The sequence below is a fragment of the Lepisma saccharinum genome, chromosome 6 (assembly GCF_977018435.1).
Source record: "Lepisma saccharinum chromosome 6, izLepSacc3.1, whole genome shotgun sequence".
Taxonomy (NCBI): Eukaryota; Metazoa; Arthropoda; class Insecta; order Zygentoma; family Lepismatidae; genus Lepisma; species Lepisma saccharinum.
The window spans coordinates 27,003,770-27,030,528 of record NC_139234.1 but is presented as its reverse complement, the minus strand read 5'-3'; the positions used below and the strand labels follow the sequence as shown (position 1 = coordinate 27,030,528).

At 35.8% G+C, this 26,759-nt stretch overlaps 1 protein-coding gene across 5 annotated transcripts in view; it reads right to left on the bottom strand.

The window, feature by feature from the left end:
- AP-2alpha (adaptor protein complex 2, subunit alpha) overlaps positions 1-26,759 on the bottom strand; it is a 162,500-nt gene that overhangs the window by 91,536 nt on the left and 44,205 nt on the right. Inside the window, exons 1-2 of one of the 5 annotated variants that reach the window (XM_083123673.1) lie at positions 26,166-26,283; positions 23,758-23,810 (exon numbers count right to left, since the gene is read on the bottom strand). The exons of 3 other annotated variants lie outside the window; for them this stretch is intronic. In XM_083123673.1, the coding sequence (XP_082979799.1) occupies positions 23,758-23,765 (8 nt within the window). In that variant the 5' untranslated portion in view covers positions 23,766-23,810; positions 26,166-26,283. Of the gene's footprint in view, positions 1-23,757; positions 23,811-26,165; positions 26,288-26,759 lie in introns of those variants that run through there. One more of the 5 variants, XM_083123675.1, reaches the window with a different exon arrangement.

Here is a 26,759-nt window from a genome sequence, read left to right as displayed (position 1 = left end):
ACCGCATTTAGTCTCTACAGCACATGAGGCATCTTCAAAACGTTGCAATTACTATGGCAAGAGCTTTTATGGCCTAAACTCACCAAAATATGCAAAAAGAAAAATAATTTATAATTATTAAACTGTGTTTTCTTATATGACTTACGTTATGAAGTTTTGTGGGTCATTCGTTTTTCCCAAATAACAATACTATATTTTGGGATATTTTCACATACTACCTTAAAGTTTACTTTATAAATATAAATGATAGTAGTTGCTAACCAACAAACCCATGTTCATAGAAAAGCTTCTTTCCACCTCGATACACACAAGAGGAACAAATTCAAGGCCGTTCGTATACAGAAAATAAATTGAATATCATCGAAAAATGGTTAAAATATACTCAATCACGCAAATGGTCAAACATGCATGCATATGCCCCAACAAAAAACATAATTAGCTTTTTCACAACACAAATATTTTATATACTTCAAGGACATAACATATATAAAAAAATTAATGGATGAAAAACCCAGCACAATTATTTACTACAGGTTGCTTGATTTATCCTCAAATATGTAAACCCAATGCGAAAGGTTTGACGTTTACAGAAATTTGATTTTTCTGCCAAAAAGCTCTGTAGGATTACATTATATTGCTGTTGGATAAATACTAAATTTAAGTAGGGCCATATGATGCAGTCAACCCCAAGGCATATGTTTTTTCTTATATAGCTTACTCCACGCATTGATTTATTTATGTAAGAATAAAAGACAGAGAAACAAGTAAAGAAGTATGAAATTTGAAGATTTGAAATTTGACAGGACTCTTTAAGGGAGATGAAATTTACACACTTTACATTCCAATAAGGAAAGCACTGAAACTCCGATTGTTAGTCAGTGTGTTGAAAAATGGCCGGAGGGAGGGGGGGGGGTGCTTTGCAAACATTTTGCTAGCTGGGGGATACCGCTCTTCTCACTTCCAGTCAGTGGCGACTCGTGGCTTTATTGAAGTGTAGGAAGAAGTTAGGTAAACTGAGGAAGGTTTGAAAAATGCGTTCAATTACAGTCGCACAAATCGCTCGTACTATCCATTGCATTTAGAATGTTACCTGCAGGCCCACACACAAGGCACCTTCCCCCTTGTGAACCTATAAAAAAACGAATTTCGATTTTGTCCCCTCGCCCTGCCGTGTGGATTGAGGATAATAAAAAGTGGTGCTTAAACTCAAATAATGATAAATGCTTCTAAATTGTGCTAGGATTTATTATTAATTACTTTTTCTGATAACTACAGTTTTAAGTTCAATTATGCATATATTTTTCGAGTTTTGAACTTGCGTCACTTATTATTCACTACACAAAATTGTGTAGAATGGCTCAACAAACGTGTAGAATGGCTCAACAAACGAAATGGGTTGAGCATAGAACTTTAATTGGTTTGAGAAAATGGTTTGTTTACCGCCAACCTTCTATAGATTTACTGCCGTAAAATCTCCTCAGGAACAAAATCGACAGGATAAAGAAAATATAGAGGATGATGGATCGTCGCATGGTTGTAAAAAAAGCGTGTCGCTGTGTGTGCATACTTCCTTTTATTTGAAACAAGTCCGCTGGTGAAGTATAAATAAGATTTGAACGTAATTTTATTTCAATTTCCTGAAAACCTATTCCTTTGAATTTATTTCCCTTTCCCAGGGACTCGCGTTTGCAGGTTATACTAGATTTGACAATTATGCCAAAAGCAGGATGCTAGGGGCCAACGAAGATCAAACTGTGCTACGTTTAGTACCATTTTGATGGGGTTGGCACCACTGATGTAGGAACCCCTCGATGATTCCTCGCTGGATGCTTTAAATCCGCAACCTTCCCCCTGCCCCTTTACCAGCGAGGTTCCTCAGGTGGGCCAGCAAAGCGTGTGTGTCCATCGTCTTTTGGCTGAGGCTGGAAGGAGCGACACCAGTCAACTCTTGACAGTAGCTAACCTAGTCAATTGTACGTACATTTGACTCAATTTTATAACGCGCATTATTAAACTCCTAAAAACTAGAGAAATGGAAGCAAGTATAAATGAACTGTAGGAAGTTCCCCACTTCGAGGACTGACTAGAACAGAATATTACGAACCTTTGAACCTCCAGCCATCCACTGTTCTTACAAATCAATTTAAAAATGCTCCAAGGAGGGAGGGGCATGGGGGAGAAAATTTGCTTAAAACATCCACGATTTGCACAACCACCTGTTTCACCGTCTCCATGACCCCACACCTATTCTCCAACTCAACCAAGTGTCCGCTCTAAATCTAAATAGAAATTTCTACTCTACTTCCTGCACTGTGGGCTACAATTGCATTTTGTGATACCAAGAAATAATATTACAATCAAACAGAACAACATACACCGAACATCCACCTTCTGAGAGAGGAGAATCCTCTCATGCATGTGATATGATGGTACTAGCAGAGCATGTAAGCGGACAGTGCTTGTAGCCATGGTCATTGTGTCACTATCTTCTAACATGTGGCAGAGTGTGAAATTGGACGACAAAGTGAATGGGACACGATTGTTCCTATCCGAGTTACACGCGATACAGAATTGCTACACGTAGTAGGTTGTTCCTGACTGAGCAAAAACCCTCCCAGCAGCAAGTCATCTTTTGGTCATAGAATGTAAATGAGAGGGAACAGAGCAGATTTGGGAGGATTGTACAGGTCAATCGGACCTAGCACATCACAGCACATTATATGTTGAACTTTAGCAAATTTACTACATTATATACTCAATAAAGTAAGAAATTGAGTGTAAATAACACCATCAATAAATTACTTACTTCATCATTACACAAAACTAAAACAAACAATGTTACTGCATTCTTGACTACAAAGTTCGTTACAAATTAAAAGAGGTAGCCACCCACTAATGTTTGGAAAAGTGTCTAATGTGTGCAGATGATGTTAAAATATACAGAGAAACTTAAGATATTACAGATACTAGGAAATTACAAAATGATATAAACAGGATTCACAGAGTATAGAGAATCTCAGGTTTAATATTAAAAATGACAAAAGTTTAAATGAAATATGCTATTTCTGTATGCTCTATAAATATTTAGTTACAAGTAAATTAGAATATGGTTGCTCTGTATGGGTGACAACTTGTAAATCACAGAAAAGTAGGATTGAATGCATAGAGGGGGGAAAATGTGAGATTTTTATATTATACAAAGCATCAAATATTGAAAATGATTAGGGGCATGCATATTTCGTTTTTGCATTTTTTCATGATTTTGCGAGATGCATCTTGCTACCATGTTTTGTCATGAAATAATGCGAATGGATGAATGGCAAATGCGATACTTATGGTTTATTTACAGACGCGACAAACTTCCGAGGTCTGAATTATCCTGTCAGTTATGCAATTCATGGAAAATTGATTAATTCTGCTTATAACACCATTAAGCCTTGTTTCCATTATATTGAAAAAATATAAATATGCTGACCAAGGCAGTAATTTATTTTATTAAAAACAAACTAAACGTAACGTTTCAACCTTCTAGCAAGGTCTTCATCAGACTCTGTATCAAGTACAAAAGTAACAAGATACCAAAAACAGGGCATTATATATACACGAAACATTACTCCCTCCAGACTATTAGAAAGTTGTTTTGGAACTTTCTAGCAGGTGGCTTTCACTATTGAAGTGTACTTTCACCTAAAATGCGAAAAATATATACTTTCATATAGAATGTGGATTGGGCTTTGTATCTCACGCTCTTTTTCCTTCATTTTCTTCCTTCTCCTCTTTCTCTTGTCCTTTCCACTCTTTCTAACACTTTCTTCCATTCTTTGTTTAACTTCAGTCCCCCATTCCAGTTCATTGTGTCTTCTTCACCTTTCTTCTCTATTTCCTTGGCTTCCTTCCATTTTCTCACTAGCATTCTCTTCTCCCTTCCTATCTGCTTAGCCTCATCCCACTCTATGTCATGTCCTGTTTCTCTCGTGTGTTTAAATATCGCATTTCTCTCTCTCTTAAGTCGTACATCATCCCTATGTTGTTTCAACCTATCTTTCAGTCTCTTTTTCGTTTCTCCTATGTACACACTCTGACAATCTTTACATTTTACTTCGTAGATAATCCCTTCCTCTTCCCTGTTTTCCTTTTTCTTGTTTGCATTCTTCGCTATTCCTAAGATGCTTCTCCCTCCCTTCCTGTAAGTTTTAATGCCCGCTTTCCTAAGCACTTTGCATATCTTTTCTGTGGTCTCCCCCATACTCCTTATTCCAAACCACCTCTTTTTTTTTCTCTTCATCTTTTTCTTTCTCTTCCAATTCTCCCCTTCCTCTTTTCTTCCTTCTTCTGTTTATGTCCAGTCTATCCTGTTTCTCATAGCCATTCTTTTCCAGCTGTTTCCATAGGCTATTTATTTTGCCTTCTTTTTCACATTCCTTCGTGCATATTTTCGTTATTCTGTCCTCCATATTCTTTATGAAATTTCTTTTTGTCACCTCACTTACATTACTTCTTTTGTGGCAGAATACTCCTGCTGCACACTTCTTCTGATGCCAAGCGGTTTCAATTTTTTTTTCTCCTCTCTTCCTTTTCCTCAATATATCAAGGTAGCTTAACTTGCCTTCTTCTATTTCAAGTTCCAATAAAATCCCTCTTTCTTCATCATGTATTTCTTTGTCAAAAATGTCAAGCTGCCTCTTTGTTCCCTTCCATATGCCAATACATATGTTTTGTGTATATATCATGCCCTGTTTTTGGTATCTTGTTACTTTTGTACTTGATACAGAGTCTGATGAAGACCTTGCTAGAAGGTTGAAACGTTACGTTTAGTTTATGTTTTTAATAAAATAAATTACTGCCTTGGTCAGCATATTTATATTTTTTAATTCTGCTGTTAATATTGGAGAAGCAAAAGTGGACTCCTTTCCACAAAACTAAACTTAATACTCTGATAACTACATAAATGTGCTATTAGAAATGAAATGTTTTTGTGTAATACATGTAGTTTTTAAATCAAATTAAGGATTATATTCACAATTTTAAAACCAAAATGTATTTTTATGTATTACTTTTCATCCAATTTTTCACCATTGTAACACCAAAATTTTATTTAATTTACCACTTTTGAACCCAAAAGCGACTGTTTTTGTACCGAAATTTTGCTGTTTTACCAAAATTATGTGCCTCTATGAATGATACTTAAAATATCATAAAATAATTTGTTAAATGAATTTGATTTTGTAATTCTTTCAAATGGATATGAGGGTTTTCTGTACAACGTAGGTGGTTTTATTGATAGTTGTACTATACTAGAAAGATTTTTCATTTGATTATGAGTTGTTGTTTTTTTACATAGTGTTGCTTTTTCCATGTGTGCATATATTAGTGTTAAAACACCCTATGCCTACATACACGACAACATGTGATGCAAAAGCCTATGGAGAGCCAACGTATGCTGAGGAGAAAATAGAGTGGGATTACTTTTCTTTGATTTTCTACACCACGCTCTTTCCTAGATGGGGTAATTATGTCATGTACAACTTGGTTCCTAGTTGTAAAAGAACTAGCAAGCACTTAACAGATCTTCCCTTTACCAAATTTTAAACTCTCCTCCTATACTTACTGTATGCACTAAGAAACAGGGGTGCCCATCCCCCCAAGGCCAATGGCACATTCCCCAAAATCATGTAATGCATCCCCCCCAATCATATCATTCGTGCCCTCAAACCATATCCCCACGAAGTATTTATTTACGACAGCGTGTCTACCAAAAGTAACTTTTTCCTTAGCTTTCCTGAACACTATATTTGATCTGTCTCCTCCCTAAACAAAGGAGCCCATCATCACTCAAGACCGCCCCTATAATCCATCATAATCCCCCCAAAATAGTTTGGATGGCTACATAATCATTTATGTCTATATGAATGAAATACCATGCTCAACTGTCCATATTTTAAAATTGTTCGATTTTCGAACACATTGATTGATTAAATTTAGTAAATGAAATTATGTAAATATGCGTATGAATAGTGTTTGTGAGCGGGTTTATAAAACTCACGATTTGAGTATTTAACACAAATTGTTACACAACTTAAGATAAAGATAGAAAATTCAACCTTGGCAAACCAAATAACATGCTCCAGCCATATGATCAATTCAATTATTGTTTCATGAGACATTACAGAACCCTACCTACAAATTCTTAAGCTATGGGCGATAATATGGTTCCTCTTTCAAAGAACCCTCCCCCCCTCAGTTTTCTTGGAGTAAATATAATTATCTTAGAAACCCACAACAATAATTACATGAATTTTATCTTCAGTGCAAATTTAACTTGTCAAAATCAAATTTTCCTGACAAGAAGTTAGAAATGCGGATACAATATATTTTTGTTCCACATGATGCACCTGTTTTAAATTAAGCAGTTATTGTTATTAATGAATATCGAGAATATCTTATGTCCTGTAGTGCAACTATATAGTAAAAAACTTCACATTCACCTCAGTAAAGCGCCAAACAAACACGCATTCTCGCAACAAAATATTGCGAGCAACAAAAATTGTTTTGAATCCATTTCTTTGCAGGTTTTCAAGAATATTAATGAATTTATTTATTTATTTGTCTTTATTCCATAGACCCCTGCCTGGTGAAAGGGCATGGAAAGCATCACTTACAGAGATTGTTACATTATATATTTTTTTCTTTTAGTGGAAATATTACCTTGTATCTATTACACATATATTCTCAAACATCGATAAAACTACAGCTAGGAACATTTTAGGACTATAGATTTCCAATACAATGGAATGTCAATATTTTCTTAGGGTCCCGAGATAATTTAGTCTTTTTCAGCTTCTTTTTTGGTACGTTCAGGGTTGAAAACGTGTGGATACCATATCACAAAATACTGCCTCCAAAATTTAATGTTCGAACTCTGTCTCCACTACGGAAGTCCTTTGACAATTTAAGAATTAACACTTTATCAAGAGCTTCCTATCTCCCCCTTTAAATTTAATACTCAATGCTACCACCAAAATTTCCATGCCAATTTTAGACTTACTGTTGATATTGATGAGTGGATATTGCCTCCTCCAAAATAATAATTCTTAGTCCGTAACAGTCTAAGACAATAGTAATACACAAGAATTGGATAGCCCCCTTAATTTAATGCTCAACCCCCTCTAACTAAAATACCTGTCATAATCTAAAACCTAAAGTTGGATACTTTCCCCTCATCCTTTAATTCAGAATCCCCCCTCTCAGAACCCATGTGTCAATTAAGGCCTAATATGCAAGAGTTGGATATTTCTCCCCCTCCCCTTCGATAATACTTTCTTTTCTTCATCTAAAGGATTAAATATGGTGCATTTAAGGTGTAAAATTCTTACATATATTTTGGAAAAATATACAGCTACCGGCAGAAAAAGCTGACTGTTTTGAAATGTGTATCTAAATAAAACAATTAATGTAATGCAAATTTTAATAATCAAAATTGCCACAAAAATAATTGCCATTTTCAGTACTTATATTAATATTTCTTTGTTTTCAAAATTGTGTCCGATAAATTATGACCTCCATTCCTTACACATTCATGCAGTCTTGCCTTTAAGTTGGATGTCGCCCTCACGAGCATTCCATTCGGAATTGCCGCTATTTCGTTGTTGTTTTTCAAATGTTCAAAAATGATGTTTACCTTTGACACAATTGGATTGTTGTGTGAGGTCTTTCAGTCGGAATATGATACTGCTTTGGGTCAGAACTTTTTGAGAGAGAGGGTCGTCTGAAAAAGAAATCCACAGGCCGTTAGCGTACTGTTCGTACACCAGAAAATGTGGATGCTTTGCATCGGTCAGTTATCAGGAGTCCACGTCACCCTGCCTCACAACATGCCACTGCTTTGGGCATGTCAGACCATAGTGTTAGAAGGATGTTACACTTGGATCTTCATTTCCACCCATACAAAATGGTAACAGTGCAAGAGTTGAGTGAACGTGACTTCCAAACCCGAAGGGAGTGTGCACAGTCAATTTTGAACATCCTGAATGCTGACCATCATCCTAATGTCAGTCATTTATCCCACACAATTTTCAAAACAAAGAAAAATTCATGTAAGTACTGAAAAAAGCAATTCTTTTTGTAGCAATTTTGATTATTAAACCTTGCATTACATTGTTTTATTTATATACACATTTCAAAACCATCAGCTTTTACTGCTGGTCCCTGTATAAATGTTGAATTTCATATTATTTGAAGGGAAAAAATTCCCACAAAAATCTCGATGGCGCCAGCCTTCACCTTAATCTCCCCTGTACTGCAAACTGATGTTATTGTACAGTTACTTTCACTATGCCAGAGGATATCTATGAGCGTGAAGGCATAAGTAATGGCAACTATTTTTTTTTCTCAAGGATGCAGGACCAGCACAAAAATTCGAAAAATATAATTGGAAGAGACAGACTTCAGAATATATTACAATCACCGTGAAACTCTCACCTGATGAGGAGGATGGTATTAGACACCTCCTACAATGTTGGCAACGTGTTGTGGATGCTCTGTGGGAGTACTTTGAGGGTTCATAGTGTGCTTTGTTTGTGCCTCTATTTCTGTACTGGGGTCATTCCATGTGGTGAAATCACCCAATTGAAAGACAAAAAGTTGCTTCATAGTCATGGATTTGCTTCATATTTTTTTTTTACTGATAGATACTTGGTCCAATATGACAGTATGCAATATTAAACTTGTCCAACAAATATTTTGAAAGTTACGAATTTTTTAAAAATTTTAAGATTTTCACAAATTGGGTGGATGAACGAACGCACCATGTGGCACAAAACATGCCATCTCTCTGAAACTATGTGGAGTATTTTGATGATTTAGGTATTGTTGGAGGAGAAGGACATTCCTAACAGAAAATTACTATATCAGAAATCTAACCTACTCAGAAAGTAGAAAAAAACTTTAAATAAAGTAAAATGTTGTGATGAAAAACACTCAACTTCAGGTAATTGTTTGATAGGGAGTCCCAGGTTTTACCACAATGGAAATTGTTACATGGTATAAACAATACATGTCAAAGACAATATTAAAAAATCAGAAAGGTAATATTTTTCATAGCAAAAGTTTCACAGGTTTCAGTATAGGGTGTATGAACCAATTTTCCACTGGCATACAGCTGTGTTTTTGACAAATGGCCCCTAAAACACACAAAAATTACCACTAATATGAGTACGGATAATATTATTAGAAATGTTGAATAAGTGACAGAAGGATTACTATGATGTTCATCCACTTTTGGTTCATAAAAATTGTACTAAGACCAGAAATTTTGTCCAGAATGCATATGGGTCAATTCATACAGAATGTTCCAGCACTGGTTGCTTGACCACTTCTAAAATTTTCAATACTTTTGTTGTTTTAACACACATGCAGGGTAGTTCAAAGCAGGCATTATTTTTCTAAAACTTGACTTTGTTTAAAAATGTTGGCCATTTTTTGTTTCACGACTTCAGGTATTTTTGGCTCTTGCAGACAGTTGAGATAATTATGATAGCTCAGCCAAGAAATATGATATAAAGCTGTACTAAACAATATTGTTTTCAGTACATTTCAAGCATTACTTTTTCTTGTGCATTTTTGCACCATCTCTAATGAAAATGGCTGGAACTTAAAGCAAAAATTTACATTCAATTTTGAACAAAAGTCTTAAGTTTAGGATTCGTTTAGTAGGGAAGTAATATAAGAGATATATATATATATACCGTGCGTCCATTTCGATCTGCAGCCGAGAGATCGGGAGAAACGTGGCGGGCGGCGCTGACGGAGATGCCGACATTTGAGGCCTGTAATGCTCGCTTATTTTTGTGAACATCTTGCAAAACGAGCACTAACCTGTGTTATAACACGCAAAAGTTCTTCTGTAATTCTTCCAAGTTCCACCCTTATATACACAAATAAATACGCTTTAGAAATTATATTAAGAGCCACAGATAATACTCTGTAAAACATTTTAATCATAGTTTTGACCAGTAACGTCCTGCTTAAGTTTATATCCTTGAAAGAGTTTTGTGTCGATGGAGATCGTTTGGAGGTTTCGAATGTGCAACACTGTATCAAGATTATGCTGCAGACGAACCGTTAAAAGCTAATGGTGTTCGTGAGCTTCCTTGCAATCCGAAATCTCCTAGCTCAAGTTTTTTTGTTCCTTCGCGACTACAGAGCTGTGAATATAGTGGCAGGCAGATGTAAACCAAGAGCGTGTTAATTTCGTACTGTGCGTAAGAGTGTTATTCTTGGTTACTTGCCGTTACTTGTTTGTGTTATTGCAGTGTGTATGTGTGTTGTGTCAGTCAGACGATTGGAATGCCAGCCGCAAGGTTCACGTTAGAACAAAGAATTTTTATGTATGACACTTACGTGAAAACAGACTCGTGTCGAGACGTGTGTAGGTGGACATCACTTTGAACAACTCTTATAACACAGGTTAGTGCTAGTTTTGCAATATTTATATAAATGTCTGCATATGTCCATAAAAATATGCGGGCATTATAGGCCGCAAATGTCGGCACCTCCGTCAGCGCCGCCCACCACGTTTCTCCCGATCTCTCGGCTGCAGATCGAAATGGATGCATGGTATATATATATATATATATATTATTTATTTTAGATAAAACATATGGATCCAAAGTTTTGGCAGAAAATATCTGAGCTCTGCTACTGGTTTCTTCTTCTAGTTAAAGCTCTTTGAAAATGCTCAATTTTCATTTTTTTAAAATTTTCAGCCCCCTGTGTGTCTGATGCAGGAACTAAAAAAAATATTTTTATTTGCAGCGTAAAGTGTACTCTGAGAAGTACCTAAAAAAACAACACTAATACATGAATCCAGAACAAAACCTTTGTATTTCTTTTTATACTTTCCTACCAACCCCTGGTACACATGCCCTGCCTTGTTCATACATTGTTCAATTCCATAAAGTGTCCTCTTCCATTTGTATATTTCGAATTTTTGTGCCAGTCCTGCATTCTCGAGAAAGAAAAATTCTTGCCATGACTTATATTTATATATATACTCATATAAACTATCTCAGAGAAAATATGCCCACCAATATTAGTAGAAAATCTGAAAACATGCTGCACAACACTAAAAACTGTCAAAACATGTTTGACGTTAATTTATAAAAAACATGAAAGTAAAGTACATACATTCCACATTAGAAGCATGTCTACATAAAAGTGTTCTAAGATTATAAAAAAAAAACTTTTATTACAAAGAAAGGGGATAACTATGACCTCCTTTACTACAGATAAATGTTTACAATAAAGCTCACTGATATGAATGAATTGAAAACGGCTATTTTAATAATTTAACCTCTAGAAGACGACTAAAGCACGTCCCTATGGGTTAGCTTCTTGAGACTGGAACTTTTCAGATGTACACACTCTCACACAAAAGATAAATAAATAATTGTAAGAGAACTAACTGTCACGAGATAAAATCAATTTTCCCCCTGAAATGATAGGATAACTATCAATAAGAAAAGCAGTGCTGGCACCTTACAGGAAACAAATTACACAAAACTGTTCTAGCTTCAGCCCTATCAATGCTGAATGGGCCAAACTTGTAAGGGAGCACAGAAAAAGACCACTCTTCAAGGACATGTAATGACAATCAACAGAGTTTGGAAAAAATAAAAATAAATGAAAATATGTAACTAATTTTAGAAAAATCTAATATTCCAGGTGATTTTGAAAATTGAAGTTCTCCCACTGGATGCATAATTGCTGCAAGTTGTGAACAAGTTTTTAAAATAATTTTTGTTATAATTACATGTAAAAGTAACACACATAAGCAAGAAACAGCGGTTGAAGAACAATACCTCATTCATATGTTACATAGCATAATTTTAGGAGAAAAAAATCACATTTTTCAAAATATGTTTGTTAAAAATAGTAACAACAAATATATTGTTCATCATTCCAGTACGCCATACCATTATGTGCATATGTGAATTATCAGCTGTAGTTTAAGAAATGACAATTAATTGCTGCCATGAAGCATGTTATTTGAGGATATAATCTGAAATCAACCACTACCTAAAGGTTAAAAGTGGCGGAAATAACATGATAAATTTTCATTCATTCATGTATTGTTGTTGCTGGTGCTTGTCACATTCTTGGCTTAAGATGACAAACTAGTTAGTTTGTAACTATTTACTAAGGACCAAATTAAATTTGATTTTCCTGGGGGAAAAGCTGATCTTATCATCAATTTAAATTAATGTAAAATAGCCCATATTACAATTATCGTCCATAAATTTGCCAAAATATACCAGGTAGAAAGAAGTCAATAGAAGGTTTGTGTGCAAATTATTAATTCTAATCAAAATACTAATATTAGCAATCCGATACATGTTAAAAGAATTTACATGTATTTTTAATAATATATAATAAACACCGCATATTACTAGGTACTATTACTCTGACAGTGTTCAATTTTTTGGTCATGATTTATAGATAAAAAGCTTGTCATTGCAACTAAGAAATAATTCATAGTGAACACTGAACATTGGTCATGTTAGAGTTCGAAAATTCCTTGTCAGAGATGAGATGGAATCGTCACAGATTCTTGCAGTAAGTTAGTACTTAGTTCCTGGTCACTAACTGCATCATCAGAATTACTCAAAAACTCAATTTTCAAAGCTACACAGTTATAAATGCACCACTTTTATCACAAGAAATTAACCAGCAAATGTCCACCAGGTTTATCCAAACATACGCTAAAAGATCTGCTTTACCATGTGAATATCATCTATTGAGGAAAATTTGGTCACACAAAATGCTTGCTGACATGAAGTCTTTCATGATATAAACGAAGTTTTGAAAATGGTCCCAAACACACAAGATAATTTGTGAAAAATATATTTGACTGAAAATGACACCAGACTTCACTCAGAATAAGTACAGCAGAGAGTTAAAGTTTCAGAAACCGTACTTAACAACAAATTTTATTGTGAAGCGAAACAGCAGCAGAATCAATAACAAAAACAAAGATGGCACAGGAAAAAAAAAAAAAATTGAAAAGTTACATATACATTGCTAACTACTGTCAGAAACTATGTATATTCTGGCAAGAAAGTGTCAACATTTGGTGGTAAATTATAATTATTGTAAACGTGCAGATGCCTATACAAAACAGACTACTGTAGAAGTACGACCCTTGTGGTGGGATTGTGGTGTGGCATGTGGGTACTCAAAGATTAAATTGAATGCAAAATTCAGTTTTCATTTTTACCATTGATGAATGAATTCAGTTAATGAACAGTATAATTCCACATCTCTGTCAATGCTATTCAAGAATAGATGTGTGTGTGTGTGTGTGTGGGGAGGGGGGGGGGGTGATAGATCGATCAAATGTATGTACGTATGAATTCCATCAATGTTTGAAATTAAACTTGGAAATGGATCTTCCTGGTTGACAATAAGATTAAAAAATCTTTCAACAGAACAAATGCATAGTTTTGAACATTGCAAAATAACAAATACAATCATGATTTATTAACAGCAATCACTCAAGCTGTTAGATAGAAGCAATGTCATCTCTTTGATCGGAAAGCTTCCATTTATAGCAAAATGGGCCACAGTAATCCAATCTTAAGACAGTTTATTGAAGCCACAATGCACTGCATTTTACAGACAATCCACCAAATTTTAGTTTTTCTAGCTCTTGCAGCTCTACATATTCTGAAGTGTCTGAAAAATGATTGACTGATTTGGTTTATGTTACGTTGCTCTTCTGCCACTTTTGGCTAATCTCAAAGATGAGGATGAGTAATGAAGGGGCACTCACAAAGATGTCCAGATCAGGATTCCTTTGAACCTGTGAACCCTGGCATTGAAGAATCTGTATTGGTTTCAGACTTCCACAGATAGAGGGATAAACTGGGATATTAGGTTAATATTTGGAAGGTTTTTGAGCACCATGCTTTAAATATTTTATACTGTGGCAATTTCCAAGGTATTGACTGTATTTTTAACTCCACCTTACGCAGAAAACGGGCAAACGAGACTGAACCTACCTTTTAAGGTGATCCAAACGACTATGTGCCTCCTCTGGGTATCGAACACACTCCTTGATTGCAAGGCGATTATAGGTTTCAGAGATAAAGAAGTTGGCTGACATACAGATAACAATCATCACACAAGGATACAGCTATGCCATAAAACCATATGTTGGGTGTGGAGCTATGATCTCCACACACTATTCAACTTGGCTGTAGTGGAGGTAATGTGTTCAGCACCACACTTCCACCACCTACCCATTCATTAGAGGCTGCACGAGCCTCAGAGCCACTCTACGATGGGACATTACCAGACAAATTCCCACCATGGATCACTCATGCCAGGAACTGAACTCTGATTCTGGGCTCCTGTATGGCAGCCATAAGACTTACAGACTGGAACATGGCTCCACTAAGGATATATATCTGATTTATTTACAAAATGGCCCTGATGTTTTCTTTCGCAAACCTATCACTAAGTGTGAAGCACTGCATATACTGAATTTCATTGGTTGGTCCTCAAGAGACATATGTCACTTCAGTGAAATGTGCCTAAAATGTACACTCCTGTTCATATAAAGAGGCACTTGATAAGGTTGAACAGTTTCATTATGTGCCACTTTATCTGAACAGGATTTTACATTTGGCACAAACAGCAAGTAATCTGCTACCGGTATCATCCTTTGATGTTAGATGTTGTCACTAATGCAAAAAATGAGTTTCGAATGCCAGATGAAGGATTTCACATGCAAATAGTTTACAATGACATGTGAAGTATTAGGAGACACACAGACAGAAAGGAAAAGCAAACAAGAAGCTGAAAAGTATGTACAGCAATGAACATTTGCTTCATTATTTGTGAAAAAGAAGCATGGCAAACTGAAAAATCAAACGTTGTTTTATGTAAAGTACTCACATCAAGATGTTTGCAGCAACTGAAACATGGGTGGAAAATGGATTAGGTGAGTGCAATACAAATAATATAGCCTTTTGATTGAGACACTCAGATACTACAACTAAATCAATATTCAGTATTGGCTGCAACTTGCTAGAAACCAAAATTTAACAGAAAATATATCAACCATTCTTACTTGTGCATGCGGCAATCTTGCACTGTGAATGCAATCCCAAATTTAAGCCATTCATTTATTATTAGGTACATTGTGTAAATACCTTAATAGACCTAACACTTAAATCGCCACTTCACCCAAGTGTAGAAATCTAAGTTTCTTTTTGCACATGCTATTCCAGTGACAGATTTAACTTTCAATATATTAATAATTTAGAACGTTCTTCCTTTTCGATATTTTAAACTTCCTCCATTCCAAAATATGGAATAGAAGTTAGTGTAAGGTGGTATTGTTCCATGGAGAAAATCTTTGGGTATTCACAGTCATCCTCAAAAGTAGATATTTTTTTATGGAGCAAATTCAATTAAGGCCAACCACTAAACATGCACAAACACTGTGCGTCCAATTCTTTGCAAGATCGAGAGTTCGGTAGAAGTGCGGCAGGCGGCGCTAGCGGAGATGCCAACATTTTTGACCAGTAACGTCCTGCTTAAGTTTACCCTCGAAAGTATTTTGATTCGATCGGAATAGTTTGGAGGTTTCGAATGTGCAACACTGTATCAAGATTACGTTGCAGACTAAACAGTTAAAAGTCAATGGTTTTCGTGAGCATTATTTGCAATATGAAAGCTCGGAGCTTGAGTTGTTCTTTCGTTTGCAACTACAGGTGGCCTGGACAGAGCTGTGAATGGAGTGAGGAACAGACCTTGAACCAAGAGCGTTAATTTCGTACTGTGTGAAAGAGTGTGGTTTTTTGTTACTTGCCATGCTACTTCTCTGTGTAATTGCAGTGTGTGTGTGTGTGTGTGTGTGTGTGTGTGTGTGAGGTGATTGGAACGCCAGCTGCAAAGTTAACGTTTCAAAAAAGAATTTTTATGCATGACATGTGAAAACAGACTCGTGTCGAGACGTGTGTAGGCAATTTGCACAGAAATTCCCTGGCGTTTTACCTCCAGGTAGAGAGACTGTTAGATGTCTTGTCCTTACATTATGAGAAAATAGTCTACCGAAAAACCCTCATAGTATCGACGAACTAAAAGACAATATAAGGGTAGAACTTGCAAGAATTACGGAAGAACTACTTTTGCTTGTGAATCAAAATTTCATCAAACGATGCCAGGAATGTGTGAATGTAGGTGGACATCACTTTGAACAACTCTTCTAACTCAGGTTAGTGCTAGTTTTGCAATATTAATATAAATATCTGCATGCTAAAGATATGTCCATAAAAATAAGCAGGACGTTACTAGTCGAAAATGTCTGCATCTCCGCCTGCCACACTTCTCCTGATCTCTCGGCCTCGCAAGGAATTGGATGCACTGTACATACATATGCCTCTCACTTTCCACACACATGGACATGGGTGCATGTGCACTGGTTTAACAGCAACATTGACATTTCACTCGTCATTGTTGCAATCAATCATCAGAGGTAGAAATGCTACATTCAATACGAATACAAATACGAAATTCATACCTGACCAAAGTGACATGTGTGCATGCCTTTAGGATTATCCAGTGTGTCTTAAATTTCATAAAAACAACAATCCCTGACCCAGGTCTTTAACGTATGCAAGAAAGTAACTATGTTTTAGAATAACACTCACACTTAGAAAGTTTGAGAATATAAAAGTAATAATGAGAAGAGGAAACTGGCAAGGGGATAGGGGACAATTAAGAAGCAATAGTGAGCTTTTGTGTGTTACATGCCATCAAAGATTTTTTTCTAAATATTCATAATAATTATATTGTAAATTACACACACTTGGTAATATATTTATTTCAAAACTATATACCAAACACCATGAAAACTACAAGACAAAAATGTCAATAATCACATGTGGAAGATCATACACTCTTAACAGTTCAAAATATGATCCTTTTCCTTGAGTACTTAATATAAAATTACTATTCTTATTCAAGTATAGTTTGTCAACAACTTTGTTGACAAATGTAATGGCAGTCAAAAGAACCTGAAAACAAAGATCTATGTGGTAATGTGGAGTCCACAAAGCACGAGCTCCAGAAATAAGCATGTTTCTCACTGGATACGTAACACCTGTTGCAGCGAATGTATCCATGGTTGCTATGACTTTTAACCCGGGAGAATGCACATGGCAGGGATTTGACCGCAAATTTATTTCTTTGCTTGCCTCTTTCCCTCCCCCCGCCCCCACCTTATCCATGCAGGCCATGTGTTGGCCAACCAATTTTAACAGTGGCCTTCTACCATTTAAAAGGTGTAGTTCAGTTTCATCTGCGGTGCTTTTGACCCTGTGCCTTTACAAGTTATAGATTTAACAATAGATCTTTATTGGATTTTACCCTATAATTATGTGTACCATATAAGAAAATATGATCATATCCTCCAGACACCGAATCTTTTACAGACCAAAACATCTAAAAACCTATTCTAGAAATTAAAATTGAGAAGGGAAATACAAGACTACAAAACAAGGGGAAAATCAAACCTTGAGCTTCCAAAGCACACATTAGTGCTTTTCAAATCATCATTTACATATTCAGCTGCAAGAGTGTAGAATGAACTTCCTCCTTCCATGACATCCCTCACTAACCGCAACAACTTCAAAGACAAACTAAAAACTCTTATTGTTATATGAACAATATCTGTGTTTCAGCACTCGCGAATAATAGCTCTCATTTCTGAACCAACTTCCTAAAAACAAGGATTTTCATTTTGCTTCTTTACTTTCCCCCTTACATGTTGCCAACTCTTGACGATATATTGTCCTTTCTCGTATATTAAGAACATTCAAATGTTTTTTACATAATATTAATTTGTATCAGTCTTAACTATATCACACCAAGCACAATTATTTCAATTAATTTGTGTATCCCTTGTGTATTTGATTTCAATCTTTCATTTTATTTTTTTGAGTGTGTAGACGAGCCTTTGTTCTCAATTTTGTATTTGTTCTTTTTGTGTCTTCATTGTTTGTTTCTTCTTTGTTTATTATTGTACCTAAGTCTACCTAAATACCCTAAAGAATTTGTCTGTGTTAAGATTGTAAATGATATTTTTCCCTAGGGTGCTACAAGTAAAATCTATGCCTCAAAAACAAATCTGGAAACATTTAGTATATAGAAACTATTTTATTTAGTATGTGTATGCATCCATTGGGGTTAGGTGGTAGAACAGCCACAGGCTGAACCTCGCCCTTTAATAAAGAAAAATTGAAACTGAAACCCAAAAGAAGAAGATCGAATTCATAGGCTTCGAGGAGGAGGAACAATGTGATAGAGAGCTTAGAAGGCAATTTGAAAGAGTAAGATGACACCTTTTTGGCGATGAAGCAGACTCTACGTCTGCTATGAAAACGTTTTTTAATGTGTGGAATTCACAAATGGAAATCTTGATGGTGATGAAGTGGATCTGAATTTTGTTCTCTCTAAAACCTTTGCATCAAACTTATGTAAAATTATGTTGTTTCATAATTACATTGTATTCTTACAATAATAAAAATGAACAAGAACAATTACATATTAAACTTCTGTAAAACCTTTCTTTGCCTCTTACATTCTTACAAAAATAGAGAACAAAATACTTTATTTAAAAAGTGTATTAAACTTTCGAAAACTCACCAGCTTTATTTATTGTATTAAAAATAAAAAAATATACAAAGGAAAGAAGGAAACAAAAAATACAAGAAAACTAATTTTGAAATACGATGGAACAAACTCAATAGACCTAAATATTCAAGCGTGGGGCATGCACATCCTTATGTAAGATGTTGCGATGTGCATTCTCCTGAGTTAAGAAGGTAGATTTTTTAAAAAAAAGAATTCCCCCCTGCTTCTTTAAAAAAAATTGAACACTCAGACCTTTCCTAAACTTTCCTGACTGGAAGACACCTAGATGAATGAAGAGTGTTGAAATGCAATGTTGGTGGTGAAAACTAAATCCACTCTGCATACATAGCTTATCAGTGTACTGTAGTTCTGAGCATCATAATGTTGATGGACAACAGTATGCCACCTCATTACCAACGCTGGTGTTCCAACAAAAGCCTATCGACAATCAAGCTAATCAAATCTGAATAGAAAGTCTGCAGCTGCTACAGCTCACGATTTTAACATCCTTCCCTGGAGTCTTGTAATATTCCAGTAAGAATTAAATATATTGCTCAGTCATTTTAAGTTTATACACAGGATAAAGAATGAAATAACTTATGTTGTGTAAAGGAACTACTGGTAATAGAAGGCATTAAACATTAATATTCATAGGGGTTTACCTAGTGGCAATGTTGTCTCCTTGTAATCAAAGGGTTCCAGGTTTGATACCAAATGGACAGGGATGGTTTAAGATAAAATTTTCACCCGGGCAAGGTGGATTTTTGCTTTTCACTCCCAATAAAAACCTGAACCACATTACATATTTACGGTTTTAAATAAGAATAGCTTTCATTTAATTTTCACTTCATTTAATACCTACATAATATCAAAATAACAGTACTCTCTTATTGCTACATGATTTTGCAATGCGTGTATTGTGTTATGCAGCAGTAAATTCAAAGATTTCTTCCTTGGATGGGTGGTAGCATTAAATGTCATTGAGCTGTGCTTCTGCAGTGTAAATTCTTACCTTGTTCAATATTTCTTTGCACATGTCTAACAATTAACTATAAATTAGAGCTTTTTGAATGATGAAAAACACTTCTATTTTCCTTTCCATCTAAAATCTACTTTTGCTTCTATATATTTTTTACATCTTTTTACTTCAACGAAATCAATACTTATCTTCCAACAATTTATTTATATTCTTTCACCTTGTGCTGCCATCTATTTTTATTTTCCAAAACTATCATTCAATCGTGTGTTATTGTTTCCATATGGAATACCTGGTTTGTACCAACCCTTTAAACTGTAGGTTCAGGCCTAATTAGTCGATCTGTGCACAAAGTGGACTTAAAACAACTAAGACATTAATATATAGGAGAACTATGTTTACACACATGTGTATTCTTACTATAGCTTACTATTGACTAGCTTTTGGCGAGCGACCATGTGAAAGTACATGCTGGGTTGAAGTTGGCAACAACAAATTCTGTTATAACGGTATTTCGCCACATACTTTGACAACATCTACCACTGGTACCACATCAGTTCAACGAAATTGGTTCTGTATGTAGCTGTCATGAGATGCAGCTTCCCCAGGCAAATGACAGAAGGTTCTTCCTATTACTGCGCTACTCATCAAGTTATACGAATTGGTACAGTTCTGTGTAGACAGGCAAGCAAACACAGAATACCTTGAATGTGAATCTTTGTGATGCAAGTACACTGAGTTTTCATGCTAACAACATTCTAATATGATAAATATATCAATTTGTTTCATTCATTTATAATTACCCTGTACATTGACATTAAAAGTAAAATATTTAGTTCAGTGTATCCCAAAGTGTGCGCCAAGGTGTCGCTCCAAACTGATCCAATATTTTCACTGAAAAGATATGGTTGTTCCAAATATGTGCTTATTTAGTACCTTTTACACATAAAATGTTCCTGAATTTGAAATGTGTGTTTATTTTTTAACTTAAGGCAAGCAAACAAACTGAGCAAAAGTGTTAGATACGCCTACATTCTGACTTGGGCACCGCGGGACAATCTTGAAACACTAAGGGTGCCATGAAACAAAAAAGTTTGGGGGCCCTGATCTAGTGAAAGTGCAGAAATGCTTTCATATCAGGCTGTCTAACCAAAAATTACTTGACACATCACACGAGCATAATTTTACTGCCTCCTCAGGTTGGTATCTTGCAATATATTCTGGTCACAAGCAGACTATTCACTGGATCGATAGCAGAGCAATTTTTTAAAGTAGTTTTTATTTGACTATGCTATAATAAGTGGACCGACACTGATGAAATTCAAGACAATTTAACTTGGAACACACATCACGTGATGGGTAAAGTAACTGAAAGGATTAGGTAGTGAAATGCTACTTTCTTATGTGAGTATGAGGTGGGGTGGGGGGGGGGTTGCTCACCATTACACCAAGGAAAGCTCATTTCCATATCATGTAATAATTATTTAGGGCAACTATAAATGATTCATTCGATTTCAAAACATTGTATTTTCCAAAGTATTGCACATACAGATATGAATAATACATGAAAATAACTGCAAACTCACCAAGTTTTCCACAGATTCTACAAATGTTCTGTGTGTGCCCCTCAGGCCACACAACACACATCCAAGTGGTAGTCAAGTTTCACCCATACATTTTGTAGCAATCCACTGTCAATGGTCATAAGAGAAGCATTGATGCGTTCCCTGAGCTCTACCAGTGTCCCAAACAGTGGCGTGACTTTTAACGGCTATCAGTACGAGAATTATGCCTGCTAGATGTCAATCCAGCCTTGGCTCTGCAGTCTTCCTCTAGTTGCTTCACAGAAATGGTATTCCTATTTTAGGTGGGATTTAGCTTTTCTGTCAATCCGATGTGACAACACTGCCTGATCCGGTAGGTCTGAATGGCAACAGGGCCCCTTAACGGGCGTATGAATAACCCCATAGCACACTATGCTCCAAAATCCTTCCCCACTCTTCCCTTGCATTGGGGTCCCCTTCTCCCTTGTTGCCTCTTCAGGGTAGCAGAATGACCTCCCCCTTCGCTTCTGCCGGCTCCAGAAAAAATGTCCTAGGCAATATCTATTCGACGGCATAGGTGTTCATTAACGTATTTAACAATGTTGTCGCCCGACCCTGTGGCCGAGTGGTTAGCACATTGCGCTGCTACGCCAAGGGTCCCGGGTTCGAATCCCGGTCGGGCTTGGTTGTTTGTGAATGTTTATTCATCAATTTCATCATTTCATCACTCATCCCCATCTTCGCAAATTAGCCAAGAGGCACAAAACGCGAAGTAAAATAAACTAAATCAAACCAAACCAAACAATGTTGTCATTTTATTGAAACAAGTTTTAAATTCTTTACATTTTCCTGTTACCTGCGGTAACACAGGCTACATGCACACCACGCCTCTGGTCCAGAACAAGGTATCTTCTGAATGCACATTCAGTGGCAAAGCATCCTATGAGGCCAGGCCTACCCACGCCATTACTCTTTTAAAGGTGTATTTACTTATTTCGTCAAAACATATGTAATGCAATGGTAAAGTTCGGAATTTTCATTTATGATAATTACAAAAAAATTCTAACTGTTCAGTCTCGTACGAACATTCCACGGAGTTAGGCACATTTGCTTGGGCCCCTTCTCTTCACATTCCGTCGTACGGTCGTATATGCGGGAAGCCTAATCTTAAGGGAACTGTACGTATGCTTATAACGTGCTCGTGAGGCCGGCCTCGCCATGTTACCCACTAGGACAAACAGAATACCAGCAACACTGCATTTCCGCCAGGGTTGGAAATTTGTGGTGTACTAGCATTTTTTATAAACATTAGCCTGTGTTCGTGCAGAGAGATTTCTATTTCATTGTACATTTTCCATATTTTGTATGAAACTTAAGTTTTCCTTCCTTTCATCGACAAGTGTAAGTGAAAATTATGCAGTACCGTAGTTCTGACTGTTTTCTGGTGTCAGAAATTCATTAATGTAGAAAGCCAAGACTAGAATTAACTACAACCATTCCTTTAGTTAGACAACAGATAACAATGATGTTTTCCTAGGTGCGAGGAAGTCTTGCTAAAAAAAACTAAGTTGGCAGCAGTAGAACGTACCAAACTGACAGTCGCTGAAAGTGCAGAATTCTGTCATCTGCTCACGGCACAAACGTCAGACTGACCTGAAAATTACGGGGTTCTTCTAGCCCTTTTCACCTCAATTGCAAAATAAATAAATAAATTTAGAAAAAAAGTGATGAAGAATTGACAACAGGGCACGAGCACTATTCGTTGGATATTCATGATTGGTAGTTCTTTCTAGAGGTGTGTGCATAAATCAGGAGTTGAAAAAAATACAAACAAAAAAAAAAGCCGAAATGAACAAAAATCTAGATCGATGACATCTGGTGGGCGGGAGGAGACCGTCTAAGACATAATTATCATAATGATGGCCGGTAACAACACTTTTGAAAACATCACGAAACTGGCAAGTAAAGAAGTGGCCTGGAGAGACATTGAACCACTCTCCATGACATAGCCCCCTCCCTTTCTTTTTACAGATTTAAGCAACTAATGGAAATATTTGTGCCTACCCTGCTAGGAACTCGACGCTTCACCACTGTGCACATTGCATACACAAAAACTATTTTCTTGGTTTGCCACCATTTTGTACCGACACTGTACTCGTGCTGACAACTGGTGTGCCACAATGCAAACTTTGTGAGTTTACAGTCATTTTCATGTACCATTCATATCTGTATGTGCAATACTTTGGAAATACAGTGTTTTGAATTCAAATGAATCATTTATAGTAGCCCTGTATTAAATAAACTGCATTTCTAGATTTACAAATGTCCTAAAACCAATGGGGAAGTTGACTTTCTCTGAAGGCAAAATTACAAAGGCAGGCTCCTGAGAAAAAGGTGCTGGAGACTGAATTGTTCTTAGTTTTGTCTACTCCTATCTCGATAGATATTGGAATTCCTCCCAACTGCAAACATTTTGTCACACTAATCTGATTACTTGCAAATATAAATTTAATTCACTATTTTTTGGCAAAGACTCACCTTCTCATGAGGGTAGGACCTGGGCACTCTCCTTCGAGTCACCGCTGCAAACACTATGAAAGCACCATCACAAAAATGCATGAGCAGAGTTGAGAGGTTATTTTGAACATATTACGTGAATTTCAAATGGCAAAGTTCATCAGGTGACACACTATTTGACAGTTCTCTTAATTCCAAACCAATTCTGTGGGGGAACATTTTTCAGTTTCAACGAATAACTTCCCAACGTGCTAATATTTTTCAAAACAGAACAAAATGCAAAAACTAGTTTAAAAAAAAATTGTGGTGCCATAGGGAAGTACCATGGAGGCACTTTGGAAATTTTAAACATGAAAGAGGATCATCTGACAACACACTGAATTGGTCCCTTAGTATTAATATCAAGCAAATAACATAGAAAACATTTGTTGGTTGTGTGTTGATTTACAAACACATCCACTTGTACAGTCGTGGACACTTTTGGGTTGTAATGATCACATTGAAAGTTAATGGGCTTGTTACAACCCAGAAGTGTCTGGGACTGCACAGCTTGTCTACAAAGGCCCACAAAATCGCAGTTCAATTTCATGCACATAAAAGAGTGTATGAATGACACACATATTGTGTGCAACTATAAAACCGTGGTAAAAAATCATGTAAGTTTTCAGACTGAACTTTGTAAAAAAACAGTGCCTTTGCATCTCAATAGTTCATGTATGAAATTTTAACATGATACTTTAACTTAAGACCTGCCACAAAATCACTTTCTGTATGATGATACCTACACTCACAATACATACCCAGATCAACTCATTCAATGGCAATTGTGTGCAAAGAAAATATGTTATTTCTTTCTGCATGATCACCATACAGTGGAGATTTGTAGAACTGGCCCTCACAAGTTATCACATAGAATATTAATGTATTCATAGTTATAATGGAATTATTAAATATGAAACTAAATACATATTGTGAACCCACATAGCCAGTAGCATGTCCAGCATTTTATTAAAGGGGGTATGACTGCAAGGGGACAATGTCTATTTTAAATGTCAGTGCCATTGCTATTCATCTTTTGAACATTATAGAATATCCTTCTCAGGATGTTACACAACTCCTGCCACTGCAAATGCAATTTGTTAATATATTTCAACAATTTTAGTCACTATTTTCAATTACCAAGACAATGTAAAACGATAGGTCAAAATTTTCTATGGTTTTCATGTTAGTCTGTTCAGGTCTGTATGTTAGACAATATTAATTTAGCATCAAGATGATTATTTAATGCAAGTAAATAAATAACTCATCTCTCAGTTTAGTAATACAATTTTATAGCATGTGCTGTCACCATAACCATTATGACTAGTATGAAAAGCAATAAATGGAACTTGTAACAACTGTGACATGACTTGACCTTCAGGTAGTGTAAATGCTGTAATTAATTGTATTGTATAACACTTTACATATACATATTTAAGACCTGGAATTTCATACAATTATGTGTCCGAGGATCACTTCATGCTAAATGTCAGTTCAAATACGTCAATCGGTACCAAACGATGATAAATGCATCTGGACAGAGTAGGTCAAGTTTACAAAGATGTGCAAGATAAATCTTCACGATTTAACCAATACAATTGTCATGCTACCACAAAGATACTCGATATATCTACAAAATAATAATGCTGCGGTTAATGTCGAATTCGGGTAATGTATTTAGGAGAAATATTAGCTCACACCTACGCTCTCCATCAATCGAGTACTTCTCATCGGATGTTATCAAAGCCTATCGATACGTCATTCGTAATTACAAGACCTACAGTCATACATTCAGTCGTCACACGAATGTATAATGCATACTTTAAAAAATACATAATCTGATAAACATTGAAGTAGACAATATATTCAAGCTTGGAAACTAAACAAATCTCCATTTCAAGGCGACGAATTTGGGGGGCGTCTTTGAATAACAAAATTATGCTTTGCAACAAATTATTTTGTCAACAATGAATGAAACTGATCACACCTTATTTACAGAAGATTTATCTTCCAATCGTTTACATTACTGCATTAATATTAGCAGAAACAGCATTGCATTAATACAGAATCAGCACTTCCATCAATCCCAAGCCATCACTTTTTTTTTCGATCCGTGTAGTGTAAGGACAAATTTACTGCCAGTTCTATACAATATACACAATTTTGAACTGAATGATGTGAGATGTATAGCTACACTCTCATAGTAAATGGTCATTACACTCAAATTTCGGTTGAACCGGTAATACTAACAGTATAATTCGTGTCACAAAATTTACACCCTTCAGAAAAACGAAGCCGTTCAAGCAGGAAATCCAAAAATTGTTAACACATTGTCTTCCCTAATATAAATACAAATTATGAATGTTGAGAGTCCTAAAATAAGAACTTACCAAAAATTAGAGATGATAGAAGATATGAATTACGTAGAACAGCTAATCAAAGGACGTGCAAAAATAAAACTCTCGGTCAACACCTCACTGTCGCCATTTGCCGACATACAATCAGCGCACCTCCCTCTTCTCCGATACACATAGTGACATCTATGAAGATATTCTGGAACTTCAACAAAATGTTGCACAATGTGCCAAGTCTGCGATAAAGCAAAATGAGCAATTATATTGTGGAAAACACAAATGATGTTCAGTACACATTCTTTAAAACATGAATGTAATTTTTCAAAGTCTTATTCACACTGTATATACTGTTAAAAGAACCTATTTCCAATTCACTCAATAAAAAAAGTGTATATTATTTATAACTTACAAGCACTATCTTCCTTACCACAGGGACTCAAACCATTGTAAACTTATTCTACTACATTTTGTGCTAGCTACTATTTAGTTCATTGACCTGTGTTCTTGGAAACCTCTTTAAGGATATGAAAATTGTTTAAAATGTGTGTGGAACGATGGAATCAGGTAAAGCTTACTCTCAGAAAATCACACTCCAGAAGAATGCTCTTTTGCGTAAGGGGGGGTACTCTT